This window comes from Coenobita brevimanus, chromosome 94, assembly GCF_032717465.1.
Source record: "Coenobita brevimanus isolate Jiangsu-jjx chromosome 94, ASM3271746v2, whole genome shotgun sequence".
Lineage (NCBI taxonomy): Eukaryota > Metazoa > Arthropoda > Malacostraca > Decapoda > Coenobitidae > Coenobita > Coenobita brevimanus.
The window spans coordinates 29,482,672-29,503,228 of NC_137047.1; the positions used below are offsets into that span (position 1 = coordinate 29,482,672).

At 42.1% G+C, this 20,557-nt stretch overlaps 1 protein-coding gene across 1 annotated transcript in view; it reads left to right on the plus strand.

Moving 5' to 3' along the window:
- Positions 1-20,557, plus strand: part of IKKbeta (inhibitor of nuclear factor kappa B kinase subunit beta) — a 209,273-nt gene that overhangs the window by 46,274 nt on the left and 142,442 nt on the right. Inside the window, exons 3-4 of the mRNA XM_080282673.1 lie at positions 14,465-14,682; positions 15,898-16,056. Of these exons, the coding sequence (XP_080138799.1) occupies positions 14,465-14,682; positions 15,898-16,056 (377 nt within the window). The remainder of the gene's footprint in view (positions 1-14,464; positions 14,683-15,897; positions 16,057-20,557) is intronic.

Sequence of the window (20,557 nt, forward strand, 5' to 3'; positions counted from 1 at the left end):
TCACAACCGGTTTTTCCATTATTCCGGAAAAGGGTATAACTTTTGAATTTTCGCTGTAACAGTTTATCACATAGTGAACAGTTGTATAGCAAGTCCTGACTGTACTGTACAGTACAGGATCATTAATACAGTACTATTCAGGGTTAAGAAATAGGTATGGTAAAATATAAAGGGGTAATAATTGTGTATTTACCATTTCTGTGCTGTTACCTTATTTTGTTCCTCTTTCCCTTCTTGTTTCTTTCCTCTTCCCTGTTAGCTCTGACCTTGCTGTTATTGTTTTTGATGCTAGGAGGATAATGCAGATAGGATGATAAGATCATGCATGCTGTGTAGCTCATGCCATTTCTAAGTTGTATCAAGTAAAGCAGTAATTTCAGTTAGAGTCATTACATGAAATATTTTCCCTACTGTAAGCATTTTCGTTTCAGTCCTAGCCATGGCTGAGGTAAATAAGTGATGCTTGGGGCCATAATGGAACAAAAATGTTAACTTAAATTTGCAGTTCAGCCCATGTGTGTTTGTGCTGTACTATGATGTAGAGGTCAAAGCTTGACAATCATTTGAATTTTAAGATGTTGTAGCTCTAAACCCACATATGGTCAAAATGGTAATTAAGTCATTCAGTCCAGTGACATACTGATCGTGCATTTTGTGCTTACTGCTTGGGACTGTGTGGGTGGGCAGAGCCTGTGGTTCATCTCTTCTCTTACAGTATTTATCCGACTTAGGACAAAAATGAAAAGCAAAAGTATTAAGCTTGTGAAAATTTAATCAACTAAGGGGTTCAGAGTGGCATCGTGGAATGTGGGAAGTTTGAAGAACAGAGCGGGGGAAGTGGTGCAAACTCTGAATAGGAGGCGGATGGATGTCTGTTGTCCGCAGTGAATCATGTTGAGGGGAGGGTCAGCTAGGATGATTGCTGGGAAAGATTGTAAGCTAGTTTTGGAAGTGTAGATGGGTATGGTGGTGTTGGTGTGCTGGTTGAGGAGAAGTGGGTAAAAGGTGTCATGAATTTTATGAGAGTACAGTAAATGAAAGGAGTATAAGTGAAAATATTTTTGGTAAACTCATGATTTCCTTTATATTGGTGTATGCTCCACAGGTTGGCATGGATGATGAAGGAAAATATAGATTCTGGGTTGACTTGATACATGTGGTTGGCAAAATGGGGGATGAAGCCACTCAAGGATATGAAGGGGTGTATGGGGGATGTGCGTATGGCATGAGGTATGTGGGAAGGGAAAGGATACTTGAATTTGGGAAGATGATGAGCATGATTGTGTGCAACATGCATTTCTAGAAAAGGTGAGAGTAGGCCGATTACATATGAGTATGGGAGTCATAGTAGCCATATTGACTATTTCTTGGTCAGGAAGGCTGATAGGAAGTCGTAGGGAATGAAGGGTGCGTGCAGCAACGTGAATTGCTGATGCGTGGCGTGGTGCTGAAGGATCGGGTGGTGAAAAAGAGAACCTAAGCATCCAGAAGGAAAATATGGAAGTTGAAAAGCCAGGCAGTAAGGGATGCCTTCTGTATTTAGATGAGTAGAGTGGTGGCTGAAGAAGGAGCCGTTGATAGAAATGTCAATGAGCAACAGAGAGCTCTCAAGAATAATACCTTAAGAGTTGCTGATTCAGTATGTGGATGGACAAGGGGTCCTCCAAGACAGATGGTAACATTGTGGTGGGATGAAGTTGTAGAATCCATGTTAATGAGAAAAGAATTAATCCAGGAGTGGAAAAGAGGTAGTAAGAGAAAGGAATGCTTTAGCTGCCAAGTGTGGGGCTAGAAAGGAGGTATACAGGGCAAATTTTAAGTTTCGAAGACTTAACTGGATAACCTAAATAGTGTTGAAGGGAAAAATATGGTATTTAAGGTGCAAATCAGATGAAGAGAGAAAACAGGGATGTCATAGGTGAACAGTGTGTGAAGAATGATGAAGGAAAGGTAGTGGTTACAGTGAGTACAATATATTCAGAATGCCTTGAGAGAGCATTGTAACTGGCAGCTAATTGAGGAGTTGGGAACAGGGAAGGTTTGGAGTCAGCAGATCCAGAGTTTGGCTCTTGGCCTTAGATTGATGCTTTTACTGTGATCAGATTTTTTTTTTTTTTTAATGTGAGGAAGAAGGAACCAAAGGCAATGAGCCCGCAAAACTGTTCCTTCCAAGAGAAAAACAAAATACAAGAGAGAGCCAAATTCAAGATCCATTCATTTCGAGATGCCTGGACACACTGCGTTTGAAAGACTGGAGATCATAGGAAGCAGGAAATACAGACAGAGGGAGACAGTTCCAGAGTTGACCTGCTGCATAAATGAAAAGACTGGGAGTAACGGTTAACTCCTGCATTAGAGAGTTGGACAGAAAAGGGGTGAGAGTTTGCTGCTAGACAGGTGCTACGCGCCCATCGTAGAAGTGGAGGAATGCATGCAGACAGTTCAGAGGAACAGTGACCATTGAAGTAGCAATAGAAAAGAGATAAAGATGCAACATTGCGGCAAAGAGACAGAGGTTGAAGGGAGTCAGTAAGAGGGGGAGAGTTAATGAGACGAAAAGCCTTTGACTCCACCCTATTGAGAAGAGCTGTATGTGGGGATCCTCCCCACACATTAGAGTTGTACTCCACACAGGGGCGGATAAAACCCCTGTATAGAGTCAACAATTGTGCAGGGGCAAAGAAGGAACGGAGTCGGCTTAGCACACCTGATCGCTTGGAAGCAGATTTTACAAGAGATGTAATATGATCTTTCCAAGACAAGTCCCGAGCAAATGAAACCCCAAGCATGTTCAACGATGATGCAGGATTAAGTTGAGTATTATTAAACATAAGTGGGTATACCTGTGGAAGATTTTGTCGAGTTGATAGGTGCAAAAACTGAGTCTTTGATGCATTAAAAAAACCAGATTATTTTTACCCCAGTCAGAGATACGAGCCAAGTCAGAAATTAGGTGTGCCATAGCCTCGTCCCTTGTTTGCTGAAGTAACTGCTGAGATGGACGTTGTGGGAATCGAATGGAAAGGTGAAGGGTGGAGTCATCAGCGTATGAGTGGATAGGGTTAGATGTACAGCTTAGAAGGTCATTGATGAATAAAAGGAAGAGAGTTGGTGATAGGACAGAGCCCTGAGGAACACCACTGTTAATAGATCTAGGAGAAGAACGATAGCCGTCTACAACAGCGGCTATAGAATGACCAGAAAGGAAGCTAGAGATGAAGGCACAGATAGAAGGATAGAAACCTTAAGAGGGCAGTTTGGAAATTAAAGATTTATGCCAGACTCGATCGAAAGCCTTTGAGATGTTAAGTGCAATGGCAAAGCTTTCGCCAGAGTCCCGAAAGGAGGATGACCAGGAGTCTGAAAGGTAGGTGAGAAGATCGCCTGTGGAGCGTTCCTGACGGAACCCATACTGACGATCAGAAAGAAGGTTGTGATAAGAGAGATGCTTTTAAATTTTTCTATTAGGAAGAGACTCAAAAACTTTTGAGATACAGGATGTTAAAGCAATTGGACGATAGAGGGTTGGGAATGGTCACCCTTCTTTGGGACTGGCTGATTGAGAGCAAACTTCCTGTAAGAAGGAAAGGTACAAGTTGACAGACAAAGGCGAAAGAGTTTGCCTAGGCAGGGTGTAAGCACAGAAGCACAGTTCTTGAAAACAACAGGAGGGATTCCATCAGGCCCATATGCCTTATTAGTACTGAGGCCAGCAATGGCAGAAAATACATCAGCTGAAGAAATTTTAATGTTAGCCATGAGGAAGTCAGAGGGGGGAAGTGATGGAGGAATAGCACCGGAATCGTCAAAGGTGGAATTGGAGGAGAAAGTCTGAGCGAAGAGATCTGCTTTATCAGTAGAAGAAAGAGCTACAGAGCCATCAGAGTAGAAAAGAGGAGGGAAGGATGATGAGGTAAAGTTGTTAGAAAGGTTTTTGGCAAGGTGCCAGAAGGAGCGGGAAGAGTTCGTGGTAGAGAGTTGAGAGCATTTTGTATGGATGAAATTATTTTTAGCAGAGCAAAGAACAGACTTAGCATGATTCCAGGCAGAAATGTATAAAAGATGTGATTCAGGGGTGGGTTGGCTCCGGTACCTTTTATAGGCCCTCTCCTTGTTGCGGACAGCATTAGAACAAGCGTGATTAAACCAAGGCTTTCGTGCATTAGTCAAAGGATATGAGGAAGGAATGTATGCTTCCATGCCCGAGAGAATAACCTCCGTAATGCGCAAGGCACACCCAGATGGCTCCCGGGCATGGAAGCAATAATCATTCCAGGGAAAATCAAAGAAGCACTGCCTGAGGGCCTCCCAATCTGCAGCTCCAAAGTGCCAGAGACGACGTTTTTTTGGAGGGTCCACAGGCCGTACCGGAGCGATAGGACAGGTTAAGGTGATAAGGTTGTGATCAGAGGAGCCCAACGGAGAGAAAAGATTAACAGTATAAGCAGAAGGATTAGTTGTAAGGAAGAGATCAAGTATGTTGGAGCTCTCTCCAAGGCGGTCAGGGATACGGGTAGGGTGCTGTACAAGCTGCTCTAGGTCATTAAGGATAGAAAAGGTGTAGGCTTGTTCACCAGGTGGATCAGTGAAAAGAGAGGAGAGCCAAAGGTGGTGGTGAACATTGAAATCTCCAAGAATGGAGATTTCAGAGAAAGGAGAAATGGATAGAATGTGTTCCATCGTAGAAGTAAGATAGTCAAAGAATTTTTGGTAGTCAGTAGAATTAGGAGGTAAGTAGACAACACAGATATAATTAGTCAGAGAATGACAGGAAAGACGAAGCCAGAGTGTAGAGAATTCAGAAGAATTGAGTTCAGGAACACGAGAGCAAGATAAGTTGTTGTGTATATATACACAACAAGCACCTTTGGCTTTGAAATGAGTATAGAGAAAGTAGGAGGATACAGAAAAGGGTCTGGTGTCAGTTGCCTCAGACAGCTGAGTCTCAGTTAGGAAAAGAAGGTGAGGTTTAGAGAGGGAGAGGTGGTGCTCAACAGAGCAAGAGTTAGAGGAAAGGCCACGAATGTTGCAGAAATGAAGAAGAAGAGAGTCAGACAGTGGTTCCAGGCACCTTGAGTCGTCACCGGGAGAGGGGCTGAAGGTAGGGGCATTTATGGTCCCCCTCCCTGGGGACTCCGAGGCTGTGTTATTCGACGCCATTTTTTGAAAATTTTGAAAAGGAAGTGTGGTGTGTACTGTGCATGTAGTTTGGTGTTGATAGTTGGAGAAACTTGTATTGGAGAGCATGCTGGTCTACTCTCTGTGTTACAGAGACTCTGAAAAAGTTCAGATACAGGAATGGGTTAAGTTGCTGATGCAGTAAATTTATGTGTGTTGTCCCAGATAACTGGCTGAAGAGTGTGATTGTAAATGTGTATAATGGGATGGGTTATGCCCTGGAAAGAGAAAATTATAAAGGCATAAAAATTACCAGATAGTGAAAGAATGGAGAGCCCTAGAAGGTATGGCATGGGAGACTTGATGAGATGCAGTTTGGGTTTATGCCGGGCAGAGGGACCACTGATACCATATGCATTGTCCAACAGCCTCAGGAAAAATATGTAGGTAGCAATTGGGAGCTGTAATTTGTTTTTATTTATTTGGAGAAGGCTTTTGACAGTCCCTAGGGAGGTGGTGAAATGGGCAGTGAGAAAGCTTGGGATTAAGAAGTGGCTGGTGAGGGGGATGCTTTGTATGTGGGTGCTCTCACCTAGGTGAGAGTGAATGGAGATTTGGGTGACTTGTTTTCAGTGAATGTTGGCATACAGCATGGGTCAGTCTTGAGCCTCTTATTGTTTGTCATGGTGCTTGAAGCTCCCTCACGTGCGCTCATAAATGGACTCTTATGGCAGATGGTGGATGCTGATGACTAGTTATTGATTGCAGAGAATGAAAGGAAGGTGGAGGAAGGATTAAGGAAGTGGAGAGATGGAGTGGGACACAAGGGTTTGAGAGTAAATTTGGACAAAACAAAAGTGATGATTCTAGGGCTAGTGATGGTACTGTCAAAGCAGAGGGAGAGTGGCCATGTGCAGTTTAACACAAAGGTGTAGGAAGTACAGTAAAAACTTGATGTAATGTACTGCAGTAGACCGGAATTCGCTGTAATCGGAATTGAGGAGCAACTGGGCTAAATTCTTACATATCGGAAAAAGTGTGATGAAGTCAGAGGTAGTCTGGACTGCTTGACCATTTCAGCTATGTTCACCACAGTAAGGTAAATAAAAGACATGTTTATTAGCGTACCTTACAGTATTATTATATATATTATACCATTTGATTATTGCAGTGAATGTATAATACAGTACATTACTGCAGTATGGTAGTGATAACTGTTTAAAAAACCGTTGGTGTGATCTGGACTAATGTCTAATACATCTAAAAAAGTCCGGGTTAGCGGGGGGAAGTCCGGATGTCGCTCTTATTGGAATTTTTCTTTTTTTCGAAATGGCTTGGACCCTAGTTAGTCTGTTATAGTGAGGTTTTACTTTAACTCCATCTTGTGCAGTGTTTGTGATAAGTGGGTGCATAAGAGATGTAGTGGTATTTGAGGTAGGCTGTGAGATAATGCTGATTTCATGTGTGTGGTGTGTCGAAGACTGCATGTGGAGATTGTCAGGCTTGAAACTGTTGATCTTGCTGGAGAGTCTCTTGAGTGTGGGGGGGGGGGGAGTTTTGATATTTGAGGCACATGTGTGTTAGGAGTGTAATGCAGTATGATAGTGAGACCTGGGCAGTAAAGGAAGAGGATATTCACAGGCTCAAATGTACAGAAATGGCGGTGATTAGGTGGATGTGCAGTTCGTCCTTGAGTGCAAGGCCTGGGGGGGGGGGCTAGGTTTATGATGGAAGAGTTGAGAGGTAGGATGGGACTTGAGTGTATTGGTGTTATGATGAGAAGTAGATTGAGATGGTTTGGGCATGTGGAGAGGATGGGGAATGATAATTTGGTGCAGAAAGTGAGAAGTGTTAATGTGTGGGGTAGGGTAGTGAGAGGTAGACCAAAAAAGACCTGGGACGAGGTCATTGAGTGTGACCTCAGAGTTAAGGGACTAAATAGGGAAGCTGCCAGAGATCGAGCAGCATGGAGAGCCGCCATTATGTGACCAAGGCCAGTAGAGAGGCGGCCTGCAGTCCTAATGGACCCAGGATTGAATCCCGGCTGGGGCAGGGAACAGTTTAAGGATTTGAATTTCCTAAACGCAGACTTTCCTGATCTACCAGATGACCCGCTGACGTGTTGCAAAAATACCCCCGCTAATACCAATACACCAGTCCTGTATGAGACAGCCCTAGCATGTATTCAATATGGATGGTGGGTGTTAGCGCTGAAGTGGTGACATGTGGAGGTGTAGGAGGACTACTGGGCCTTGGAATAGGTCACTGCCCCCAAGAAATAGGCCCTGAAACCTTTGCCCAGAGTCGGACGGGGGGGGGGGGGAATTGTGCTGGAGGTTGGGCAGGAGCTAGCTCTGTGGCTAGGGTAAGGAGTGGTTGGAGGAAATTCAAGGAGCTGTTGCCTCTCCGAACACTGAGAGGGCACTCCCTCTGTGCTAAGAGATCTTTGTATGGGGCATGTGTTAGGAGTATAATGCCATTTGGTAGCAAGTCCTGGGCTTTAAAAGAAGTGAATATTCATAGGCTGAAAGATACTGAAATAACCGTGATTAGATGGATGTGTAGTGTGACCTTGTATGCGAAGCCTGTGTGGGCTAGGACTGTGATTGAAGAGTTGAGAGGAAGGATGAGACTTAAATATATTGGTTTTGTGATAAGAATGGGTAGATTGAGAAGGTTTGGCCATGGTGAGTGGATAAAGGATGATGATTGGATGCAGAAAGTGTGGGATATGAAAATTGGAGACAGGGTTGGGAGAGTCAGACCGAAAAAGGCCTGGAACGTGGTCATAGAGCGTGACCTTGGCGATAAGGGACTTGATAGGAAGACTGCCAGAGCTCAAGATCTCCAACTCAGATTCGTCCAGCTACTTCTGGCACCTTGCCAGAAACGTTTCTAACATCATTACCTCATCATCCTTCCCTCCTCTTTTCCACCCTGATGACCCTGTAGCTCTTACTTCAGCTGATAAAGCAGAACACTTCACTCAGACTTTCTCCTCCGTTCCATCTTAAAAGATTCCGGTGCTGTTCTTCCATCACTTCCCCCTTCTGACTTCATCATGGCTGACATTAAAATTTCTTTAATTGATGTATTTTCTGCCATCTCTGGCCTTAGTACTAATACGGCATATGGGCCTGATGGGGTCCCTCCTGCTATCCTCAAGAACTGTGCTTCTGTGCTTACTCCCTGCCTAGGTAAACTCTTTCCCCTCTGTCTGCCAACTTGTACCTTTCATTCTGGCTGGAAGTTTGCTGTCATTCAGCCAGTCCCAAAGAAGGGTGACCATTCCCATGCCTCTGACAATTGCCCAAATGCTTTAACATCCTATGTTTCAGAAGTTTTTGAGTCTGTTCTTAAAAAACTTTTAAAGCATCTTTCCCCTCACATTCTTCATTCTGATCATCAGTATGGGTCCCATCAGGGACACTCCACTGGCGATCTTCTTACTTACCTTTCAAACTCCTCGTCATCCGTCATTTGGGACTTCGGCGAAAGCTTTGCAATTACATGACATCTCAAAGGCTTTTGATCAAGTATGGCATAAACCCTTAATTTCCAAACTGCTCTCTTATGGTTTCTATCGTTCTATCTGTGTCTTCATCATCAGCTTCTTTTCTGGTCGTTCTATAGCTGCAGTTGTACATACCCACCATTCCTCTCGTAGAGCTGTCAATATTGATGTTCCTCAGGGCTCTGTCCTGTCACCAACTCTTTTCCTTTTATTCATCAGTGACAATCTGAGCTGTACATCTAACCCAACCAATCATATGCTGATGACTTCACCCTTCACCATTCCATTTTTGTCCCATTGCATCCATCTCAGTAGTTCCATCAACAAAGCATCCATATCGGCAGTTACTTCAGCAAATAAGGGATGAGGCTATGGCACACGTAATGTCTGACTTGGCTTTCTGATTGGGGTAAAAGTAATCTTGTTTTAAATGCATCAAAAACTCAGTTCTTACATCTATCAACCCGACAGAATCTTCCGCAGGAGTATCTTCTAATTTTTAACAATATCCAACTCAATCCTGCATCATCTGTAAACATACTTGAGGTTTCATTCTCTCAGATTTTATCATGGAAAGATCATGTTACCTCTCTTGTAAAATCTGCATCCAAGAGATTAGGTGTGCTAAGCTGACTTCGTGCCTTTTTTACCCCTACACGGTTGTTAACTTTATACGCAGGTTTTATTTGTCCCTGTGTAATGTACAACTGTCATGTGTGGGAAGGCTGCCCACATACAATCTTCTCAACAAGGTGGAGTCAAAGGCTTTTTGTTCCCTTCAACCTCCGTCTCATCACTGCACTGTTGCATCTGTATCTCTCTTCTAACGCTACTTCAATGGTCACTGCTCCTCTAAATTGTCTGCTTGCATCCCTCCACCACTACAGCGGGTGTGCAGCACCTGAGGATGGCGGTGGCTCAGTCGGTAGAGAGGTGGCATGCCTTCCTATTGGACCCATGTTGAAATCCCTGCTGGGGCAGGGAACAATTTAAGGAATTGAATTTTATAAAATCAGACTTTACTGATCTACCAGAAGACCCACCAATATGTCATAAAAATACCCACGCTAATACCAATACACCAGTCCTGTATGTGGTAGCCCTAGCATGTACTGTATTCAATATGGTTGGTGGGTGTTAGTGCTGAAGTGGTGACATGTAGTGGTGTAGCTATGGTATGTAGGAGGACTACTGGGCCTTGGGAGGAGGCTGTGAAGCCTATGCCCAGAGTCAGACACTTTAAAAAAAAAAAAAAAAAAAAAAAAAAAAAAAAATCTGTCCAACTCTGTAATGCAAAAGTTAATTATTACTCCCAGCCCTTCATGCATGCAACAGGTCAACTCTGGAACTGTCTCCCTCTTTCTGTATTTCCTACAGCCTATGATCTCCAGTCTTTCAAATGAAGTGTATCTTGGCATCTCAAAATGAGCGGATCTTGAATTTGGCCCTCTATTATCTTGTTTTTGTTTTTTCTTGGAACAGTTTGTGGGTTCCTGGCCTTTGGGTCTTCTTCCTTGCATTAAAAAAGAGGGGGGGGGGAGGACAACATGGAGACCCACCATTAGGTGGCCAAGGCTGACGCGTGCAAGCATGTTGGAGCCTTTATAAATGATACGATGCAGACTACTGCCAGACTTATTTATTCAGTTTAGGAGAGAACCCATACCTGTGAAGCAGATGATGAAGGCTGTATCTAATCCCTTCAGTTTGAAAAGTCTTCATGGCTACATTGAATGATGTAAAGTCATGTGGAGGTAACATGATTAAAATGAAAAGTACCAGTGGATCAATCATCAGAGTGAATGGGTTAAGAGTATGTTGTACTGTATATTCCAGAAGTGCATGCTTAGTTTGACTGTTGTTGGCGAAAGTTTAAGTAATCATTGTGGCCATCATACAGTGCCCACCATTACATTGTGTACTGCCTCTGCCCTGCCCCACATTTCATCATCACCCCAGGTGTTCCACCTACCTCAACCTGCTGAACTTTTTTTATTTTTTATTTATTTTTTTTCTGCCTTCCTCCCACCCCACATGTATTGAATTTAAAGAGTAAAGTAATAAAATCTTTAGTTTAGCTTCATACTTAATTTCATTTGGAAAACTGTGTGGCTGTATGTATCAGTTTTTTATTTGGTTGGTAATTTATCCCTGAATGCCTCCAACCTGCCTTTCAGAATATGGTACTGTCAAATTTTGTAGTTATAGTACTGCACATTTCTTGCCTGTAGTGGTATTACTTTATGTGCCGGAAGCTCTTCTTCTTCTGCTGTACCTCAGCATAGCTGTAGACTTGTCATGTACTGTTTGGGTGACTTTTTTTTATAAATGACCCAGTGCTGTTTTAATGTCTTTAAGAATGGCTTATTAAAACACTAAAACTAAAATTTTGCATCAGAAATCAGTGTTTTGTAAACAGGAAAAGATAGTGTTGCCCATATGAAACCCCTCTACCCCTAGGGGGTCTCTATCCCCTAGGGGTAGGGGGATTTCAAGAATACTCCCCCAGTATCCCTGCTTGTCGTATGAGGCGACTAAAAGTGTTGGTGGTGGGTTAGTGCCCCACCCTATAAAAAGAACTAAATAAACAAACAAACAAAGCGCCCCGGACCAGGACAGACCATACGTTGATGACCAAGAAACAGACAGAGGGCATTCTGAGGATTGGAATGTGGAATGTGAGAGGAGTGAATGATGAAGTGAAAGAGAGAGAGATTGTTCAGGTGCTTGAGGATGCAAGAGTGGATGTATGTGGATTGACTGAAGCTAAATGGAAAGGTGAAAGGGTGAGAGCATGTTTAGGAATATGTGCAGTAGTTATTGAGAATGAGAGGGCAAGAGAGGGAGTGTGTCTGATGATAAGCAAGAAGTGGAAGGAGAATATGAGAGATATGGAACAGTGGATGGAAAGATCGTATGGGTGCAAGGATCATACAGGTGAGGATGAAAGTAGGTATATGAGCTTGGGCGATTGTATGTGCATATGCACTGACAGACGACCAAGTGGCAAGAGTGGAAGATGAGTTTTGGGCAAGTGTAGAAGCATATATGGATAAGTTTTAGAGGAGCGAGAGAGTGTTTTTGATTGGGGACATGAATGGCAAAGTTGGGAATATATGAGTGGATGGAGTGGTTGGTCAGTGGGGTGGCCAGCTGAAGTAGATGGGAATGGTAGTTCTTTGCTGGACATCTGTCCTAGTAAGGGGTTGGCAGTAGCCAACACCTTCTTCCGCATTAAGATGATCCACAGGTATACGTGGAGAGTCTTGAGGAGGATGGACGGTGAACTTGTTGAACAAAAGTAAATGATAGATTACATGTGTGTGGATGGCGAATGAGAAGACAAGTGTTGGATGCAAGAGTGTGGTAAGGGGGGGAATGGAATCTCAGACCATCACTCAGCGATGGCCAAGGTAAAGCTGCAAAGCAAATGGGTGAAGAGAGGAAGGGGAAGACAGGAGGAAACAACTCCTGTGAAAAGAGTGGAGAAGTTCTAAGAGACTGAGAAAATGGCAGAGCATAAGAGTACAGTGGAAGATTGGGAAGGTATGAGTTAGAGCAGATGGAAGGGGTGGAAGAAATATGCAAGATATTCACGGAAGAGATAGGCACAGTGTGCGAGGTGGTCTGTGAAGTGAATAGGAGATGCAGGGGAGTGCAAGGGACAGCATGGTGGAATGATGAGGTGAAACGAGCTGTGGAACAAAAGAAGAAGCATATAGTGACTGGCTAGCGAGTATAGGTAAGCGAGAAGATGAGAAAGAGAAGAGAGAGGTACTGTATATGTGAGCAGGAGAAGGGAGGTGAAGAGATTGGTGAAGGAGAATAAGAAGAGAGTAGATGAAGAGTTTGGGAGGAATCTGAGTGTGAAATGGGGGGAGAGAGTAAGAAATTGTTTTGGAAGGAAGTAAAGAAAGTTAGTGTGAAAGGGGAAATGGTAGGGGAATTAAAGATGGGAATAATAGATTGTTGGTGGAGAAGAGAGAGAAAATGAGGAGATGGAAGGAGCACTTTGAGGATTTGTTGAATGTAGAGAGTGAGAGCAGTGCAAGTATAAGTGGTTGGGGAATGGCTGGGAGAAGAATAGATGAGAGGAGGGAGGAAGAGATCAGTAGGGTGTAAGTAGTGGCAGCAATGAAGAAGATCAAGATGGGAAAGGCCCCAGGAATTGATGGAATGTGTGGTGAAATGTTGAAGTATGGGGGTGAGATTGTCGTGGAGTGGATGTGGAAGTTGTGTAGATTGGCTTGGGAAGAGGGAGGGGTTCCAGAGGACTGGAAATCAGGTATAATTGTTCCTGTATACAAAGGAAAAGGGGAGAGAGAAGTATGTGGTAACCATAGGGGTATTTGCCTTCTTAGTGTGATTGGAAAAATATGTGGTAGAATATTTATCGATAGGGTTAGGCATATAACAAAGAAGCTAGTTGGAGAAGAACAAGGGGGATTTAGGAAGTGAAAAGGGTGTGTAGATCAGATATATATTTGTTCTAAGCTGTTTAGTGGAGAAGTATTTAGAGAAGGAAAGAAAGTGTATGCTACCTTCATGGACTTGGAGAAAGCACATGGCAGAGTACATGGGCAAGGCATGTGAAGGGTATTGAGAATATATGGAGTGGATGAGAAATTGGTGAATGCTGTGAAGAGAATGTGTGAGGGAGCTAGGGCTGCGGTGCGAGTGGTTGGTGAGCTGAGTAAGTTCTTTGATCTAAATGTGGGACTGAAACAGGGAGGTGTGATGTCTTCATGGCTGTTTAATATATACATGGATGGAGTTGTAAAGGATGTGCAAGGTAGGGCAGTGGATGTGGAGGTGGCTGTAATGAATGAGGGTGACGTGTGGAAGATTCTAGTGTTGCTGTTTGCTGATGATACAGTATTGTTGAGTGAAGATGAATGGGAGTTGCAAGGATTGGTGAATGAATTTGGGACAGTGTGTAAGAAGGAATCTGAAAGTTAATGTAAACGAGAGTAAAGTTATAGTGTTTGAGAGGAATGAAGTCACAGAATGCACAGTGAGGTTGGATGGTGAGGATCTGGTGAATGTGAGTGCATTCAATTACTTGGGTAGTGTGGTGAGTAACATGGAAGGTTGGGGGATGAAGTGCTTAAAAGGGCACAGCAGGGAAGGAAGGTTGTTGGTTCACTGAAAGCGGTGATGAGAAATAGGGAGGTGAATATGGAAGTTAAGAAGTCACTGCATAGCGAGGCGTGGACCTTGCAAGAGGGGAACAAGTCAAGAGTGAGAGCAGTGGAAATGAGTTACTTGAGAGGAGCATGTGGAGTGAGATGGAGGAACAGGTTAACGAATGAAGAAGCGAAGGAACGTTGTGGAGTGGATGTGGATGTGATTGAGAAAATTAGGAGAAATACACTGAGGTGGTTTGGAGATGTGGAGAGAATGGAGAATGAAAGACTGACTAAAAGGGTGTATGTAGGAGAAGTAGAGGGAGGGGGAGACCAAGGATGAGGTGGAGGGATGGAGTTGAGAGGCATATGAGGGAGGGGGGAGTGAGCTTGGGGGAGGGCAGTCAACTGGTGGGTGACAGAGTGACTTGGAGGCATTTTGTCTGTAGCCATCCTTTGCGGTATTAGGGCGTCGGGCTATAGAGATAGATAGATAGATTTTATGTGATAATGTTTTGGCATTATGATACAGTGTGTCTATATCACTGCCCTACCAGCTTGCATAGGAACAAAGTAGTGGTATCCCATTGTACATTATTGACATATAGGTTTTTACTGGAGTTTGATGCTGCTGATGCTGATACTGATAATGAAGATGGAATTGCTAATGAAGATATTGAATGTCTTACCAATTTCTGATCAACAGCACTGAAAAAATGCCGATGGGGCACTCCTGGAACTGGGACAGAAAACATCCTCACCCCAAAACATGTGGAGAGATGGGAGAAGGAAGTAGAAATTATGAACCGTCTCAGCCACTCAGCAGTGGTGCGGTGCTTTCAGGTTCCGTCAGAGCTTACTGGACCTCCTGGAGACCTTCCCATGTTGTGTATGGAGTACTGTAGTGGTGGAGACCTTAGGAAGGTCAGTGTGTAGTTATGAAGTCTTCATGTATACCTAGACCAATGTCAGTCATGTCTATGTTTTGAATGCTTTAGATACAGGAGATATCATAAATGTTAGTTATTTTGTGCTATAGCTGTGTTTACTTTTTGTACACCGCATTGTTTCTCAATGTTTTGAAGGTTCGGTTTATTTTTGGCATTCCAATTTCTATGTATTCCATGAGATAAAGGGAGAAGAAAATAATAACTTTGTGTTCCCTGCTTGTCTGAGAATGTGACCACTGTAATATTGGTTAGAATATAAGGGTGGAAGATCAAGGTAGACATTATAATTGAGATTAATTGAAGTTTCCAAATCCTACCCCTCTCTTGATATTGGATTCTATATCTGAGTTATTTTTTCTTTTACCATACTGTTGCAAATATGTTAGAAAGCTTGGATGCTTGGAACTGTACCAGTAATGTGAAAGTAGAGTATGATTGTCCCCTTGTACAGTAATAAAGTGATCAAAATATGTGCAAAATTAGTGTGATATAGGTCTGTTGAGTATTGCAGGAAAGGTATATGGAAGTATTATCGTAGAGTATGTGAGGACTTTATCAGAAGGCTTGGTGGTGGATGAACAGAGTGGTATTAGCATTAGTAATATAGGGAATGTGTGGATCAGATATTTCCAGTGAGGTGGATAGTGGAGAAAGGTAGTGGAAAAGGACTGTGAATTATTTATGGCATTTTTATGGATGAAGAAGAAATTTGTCGCATGGTAAATAGAGGGATTATGGAGGGTTTTGTGTATGTATGGTGTAGATGGAAAATTGTTTAATACATATAAGAGTTTTTATGATGGTAGTACTGCATTCATCGGAGTAGTTGGGTGTCTTCTGTAAGTGAGCAATTTATTACCATATCAAAGTTGGAGTGAGACAAGGATCTGGAATGTACCCATGGCTGTTCATAAGACCTGTATGTAGATTTGGATGGAGTAACAGGAGAGGTAAAAACTCAAGCTCTGATGATATTGATAATGTTGTAAATTGATGTTAAATAAATTTAGAGACTGCTGTGGATTGCAGGAGGTGCCAATATCGACTTGTTTAGTTTTTGTTCATTTATGACAGTTAAGTATTGTCTTGTTTTGTGCACTTAAGTTATATTGTAAATGGATTTTAATCTTAAGGGTAATTAAAAATGATAACCCTCAGCAAAACTTATTTTTATGTATGGTATGTACAGGTGTTAAACAAGCCAGAGAACTGCTGTGGATTACGGGAGGCAGCAGTACGTGCCTGTATACGTGACATTACTGAGGCAGTAGCTTACCTACACTCCATGAGAATCATCCACAGAGACCTTAAACCTGAAAATATTGTCCTGCAAGATGTTGATGGCAAGGTTGGTGATTCCAGCTATATGATGTGTCTGGAGTAGCTTAATTTATTGATCTTGGATAATTATACAGTGTACTGTACTATCCTTTACCTATTTCATGTGCAGTTCCTCATCTTGTATCATCCTTGGTTTGCTTGAAAATTTTTTGTGTGCCAAGAAGTGATGGGCATGCTGTTACTGGTTTCATCAGTTCCACCGTTCATCAGCCTTACACTCACATCTTTAAGCCATCTGTGATATTTTGAGCTTATTATTATTATTTTTATTTTTGTAAATACTGTACTTCTTTTTGCTCTCTTTCTTTCCCTTGTACTTTGTCTGTCCAAACCCTCTCCATTTTACTTTCATTTAGTTAATTTCCTCTCTCCACTGTCTGGTTCCTGCGAGTCACTGGCATTGGCTCGAGGGTAAAATATTTTACTGCCTAAGAAATCTTTATGAACTCTGGTGACGAAGCAATGGCCCTCAGTTCCGTGCAGCCCTTAAGTGGGCAGGGGGTGCTAAGAATCCCACGGTGTAAAATTAAGTTCATAAATCCAAAAGGAACCTTAAGAATAGGAAACTGGAATGTTCAAACTCTCAATCAGGCCGGTAAAATGGAAGAACTTATTTCAGTGTTCAAGGAATACAAGATGGATATTTGTGCTTTTACAGAAACGAGGTTGCTTGGAGTTGAGAAAATGAATTTGGAAGATGGTATTACTATGTTGGTTTCTGGTAGGAGTGATGGAAATCATTACCAAGGAGTAGGCTTACTGCTGAGTAGAGATGCTTGTAAGGCAGTATGTGAGTTTGAACCAATTAATGAGCGCTTGCTTTATGCTCGTTTAAAATCTGACCATGGTAATATCAGTATGGTTGTAGGGTACGCTCCGACAAATGAGGCTGCTGATGAAATGAAGGATGGCTTTTATGAGAAGCTGCAGGATGTAGTGAATAGAGTGGCAAGACATGATGTGTTAGTTTGCATTGGTGATTTTAATGCGATTGTTGGCAGTAGTAGGGATGGCTTTGAAGATTGTATGGGTAAGGAGGGTGTTGGCGTAAGAAACGAAAATGGGGTGTGACTTGGAAGCTTTTGTTTGGCAGTTGACCTTATAATTGGTGGAACTATCTTTGAGCATAGAAAAATACATAAGACTACTTGGATTTCACCATGTGGTAAATATTGTAACCAGATTGACCACATTGCAATTAGCAGAAGGCATAGGAGTTAGTTGCAAGATGTTTGCGTAAGGAGGGGGGCAGATATAGGTAGTGATCATCAACTTGTTGTGTCAAAGATTAAAATAAAACTTAAGAGAAACGTTAATGGTAATTGTACAGGAGGTAATAATTATGATTTTGATGAGCTGAGAAGTGATGAGAGCACGAGGGAAAAGTTTCAGTAGGAATGTAGGAACAGGTTTCTAGTCCTGCAGACTTTGATGGAATCTGAAGATAATGATATTAATCAAATGTGGAGAGAGGTAAAAGAGGTTTTGCATGGGAGTGCTAAGGTTACTATTAAGAAAAAGGGAAAGCGAGAAGGAAAAAGTGGATGTCAGATGAAACATGGAATGTAATTCAGAAAAGGAAAGAGGCTAAGTTAAGAAGTGAAGAACAACATGTTGATGGCCAGGTAGTTGAAGTACTTAGAGCAAAGTACTGGAGTTTACATTCTGAAGTAAAAAGACTCGTTAGACGTGATAAGAGGAGACTATATAATGAAAAGGCGACAGAGACAGAAATTAAATTAAGTAAAAATGACGGTCAGAGCACAAGAGCAGCGTATCAGGCCATAAAGGAGTTAACTGGGACTGAAAAGAGAAGGAAGGAAATACCTGTATGAGATAGAAATGGTAATTTGATGACTAAAGATTTGGATATAAAAGGAAGGTGGAAAGAGCACTTTGAATCTGTTCTAAATAGACCAATCCCAGCTGAAGAGGACATTTTGCCAGCCGAGAGAGATTTGCAGATAGAAACAGGTGATATAACTTTGGAAGAGGTAGCAAAATCTATAAAGGAGTAAAAGAATTTTAAGGCTCCAGGTGAGGATGGAATATTCCCTGAAATGCTTAAGGTGGAAAATGACGAGTTGATGAATGCGCTTTTGAAACTTTTTAATGTGGCTTGGGATAATGGTGGAATTCCAGAAGAGTGGAAAAATGGAGTGATTATAAAAATACCAAAAAAGGGAGATTTAAGTGTGTGTGGCAATTGGAGGGGGATAACTTTGACACTTGTAGTTCCAAAAGTCTTTTCCAAAATCTTGTTGAACAGAGTAGAGCCAGTAATTGATAAAATTTCAAGAGAAGAACAAGTGGGATTTAGAAAGGGTCGAGGTTGTAATGATTGGATTTTTATTGTAAGGCATCTAATGCAACAAGCTAATGAGATGAATATGCCACTTAGCATGTGTTTTGTGGATTTTGAAAAGGCGTTTGATAGTGTTTCACGTGGAGCTGTGTTGAAAATTATGAGATTCTATGGTATACCAGAAAAGTTTGTAAATATTATTAGAAGCCTGCATGAAGGTACTTTTTGTAAGGTAATGGTGGGTGGTTCTTTGAGTGATCCATTTCAAGTTAGGTCAGGAGTGATTCAAGGAGGAGTTCTTTCGCCATTGTTGTTTGTTTTGGTTATGGATTATGTTATGAAAAAGGTTGTAAGGAGAACAGGTGCAGGAATTAACTGGAAAGAAAATAAGAAGCTGATGGATTTGGACTATGCTGATGATATTGTACTGATTTGCGGAAGTATTTACGAGATGCAGAGGGTGCTTGATTGTCTAGTGGAGGAAGGAGAAAAAGTGGGATTGGTAATAAATTGTGGAAAGACTGAAATTATTAATATGAACGTGGAGAACCAAATCGATTGTGTAATCGGGAATAATGTGGTGAAGAATGTAGAAAACTTTAAATATCTGGGAACGATTGTATCATCTAATGGATCATTAAACAACGAAATTGAGGAGAGGATTAGACAGGCTTGGCGAGCTGTTGGAATGTTGAAATCTGTTTGGAATAATAATATGCTTTCGGTACACACTAAAGTGAAAATTTACAAGTCCATGGTTAGACCAATTTTAATTTACGGGCATGAGTCATGTTACAGTACAATTGCAACAGATCAGAAAGTATTAGGATTTGAGAATAAAATACTGAGAAGGATTCTTGGGGTAAAGTGGCAAGACAGAGTTACAAATGAAAGAGTAAGGGATATTACGAGAGTGGAACCAGTTAATGAATATGTGAGATTGTCTCGCTGGAAATGGCTGGGGCACATATACAGAAAAGAAGGTTGTTTAATACAGGATGTGCCAGAGTGGACTGCTAGAGGAAGAAGAGGTAGAGGTAGGCCGAGGGAAACCTGGATGAGGACAATGAAAAAAGAAGCAGGAGAGGAGTGTTGGTGGGACCTGAAGGAGATGGCAAGAGACAAATATTGGTGGAGAGAGTTCATTGAGACCCTATGCATCCCGTGGGGTGCCGTAGGAAATGATTGATTGATTGATTGAAATACTTAGCATAAATGTTCTTTGGAAGCACAGTGATCCCATGGTTATAGCAGTCTTTGTTATCACTGCTAGATGAGAATCTGCACTCCTGACAGTATTGCATATTTTTTGGCTAAAAAATTTCGTTATTGGTCATCTGAGCTGTTTCTTGTTAACAATGATGATGCAAAATCTGTGGTTTCTGATGGTTTTGAGAGATTCAAAGATGAGGCTTTACTCGAGGAGTTAATCCCAGGTAGTGGAGACTCTCTCCACCCATTAATCGTAGAACCCCTTACCTCAAGCCCATCTTGGCTCAGTACTGTATATGGTACATGTTTTTCTCCTTATTGTGACATTTTCATCATTTTCTGTTTGCCTAACCATGCCTATGTGTGTTTCTAATACTTAACAATATGTATGTATTTAGGGGGTCTAACTTGTTGTAAAAGGGATAATATGGGTTTACAAGTAGAATTCGCAGTGCCAATTAGGATAAATCCCATAGGTTCTGTGCCTTTGTTATCACCCCCTAGGCACGGTACCATTTATGTGCAATTTTGAGTGTAAAGTGGAGAGACTGTAAGAAAATGTTCTGGAGAGAAGTGAAAAGAGTAAGACAGGGTGGAAGTGAAGTAAGCAGGGGAGTGAAAGATAAAAATGGTAGATTACTAGTGGAGAAGGGAGAAAAAGTGAACAGATGGAGAGAACACTTTAAGGAATTGTTGAACGTAGAGGATGGAAGTAATGCGAGTATAAGTGGCTGGGGAATGGCTGGGAGAAGGAGGGAGGTGAGAAGACAGGAAGAAATCAGTAGGATAGAAGTTGTGGAAGCAATGAAGAAAGTTAAATCGGGGAAAGCCCCAGGAATTGATGGAGTGTGTGGTGAAATGCTGAAGCATGGGGGAGAGATAGTAGTAGAATGGATGTGGAAGATGTGCAGATTGGCCTGGGAGGAAGGTAGAGTCCCGGAGGATTGGAAGTCAGGTATAATTATTCCCTTGTACAAAGGAAAAGGGGAAA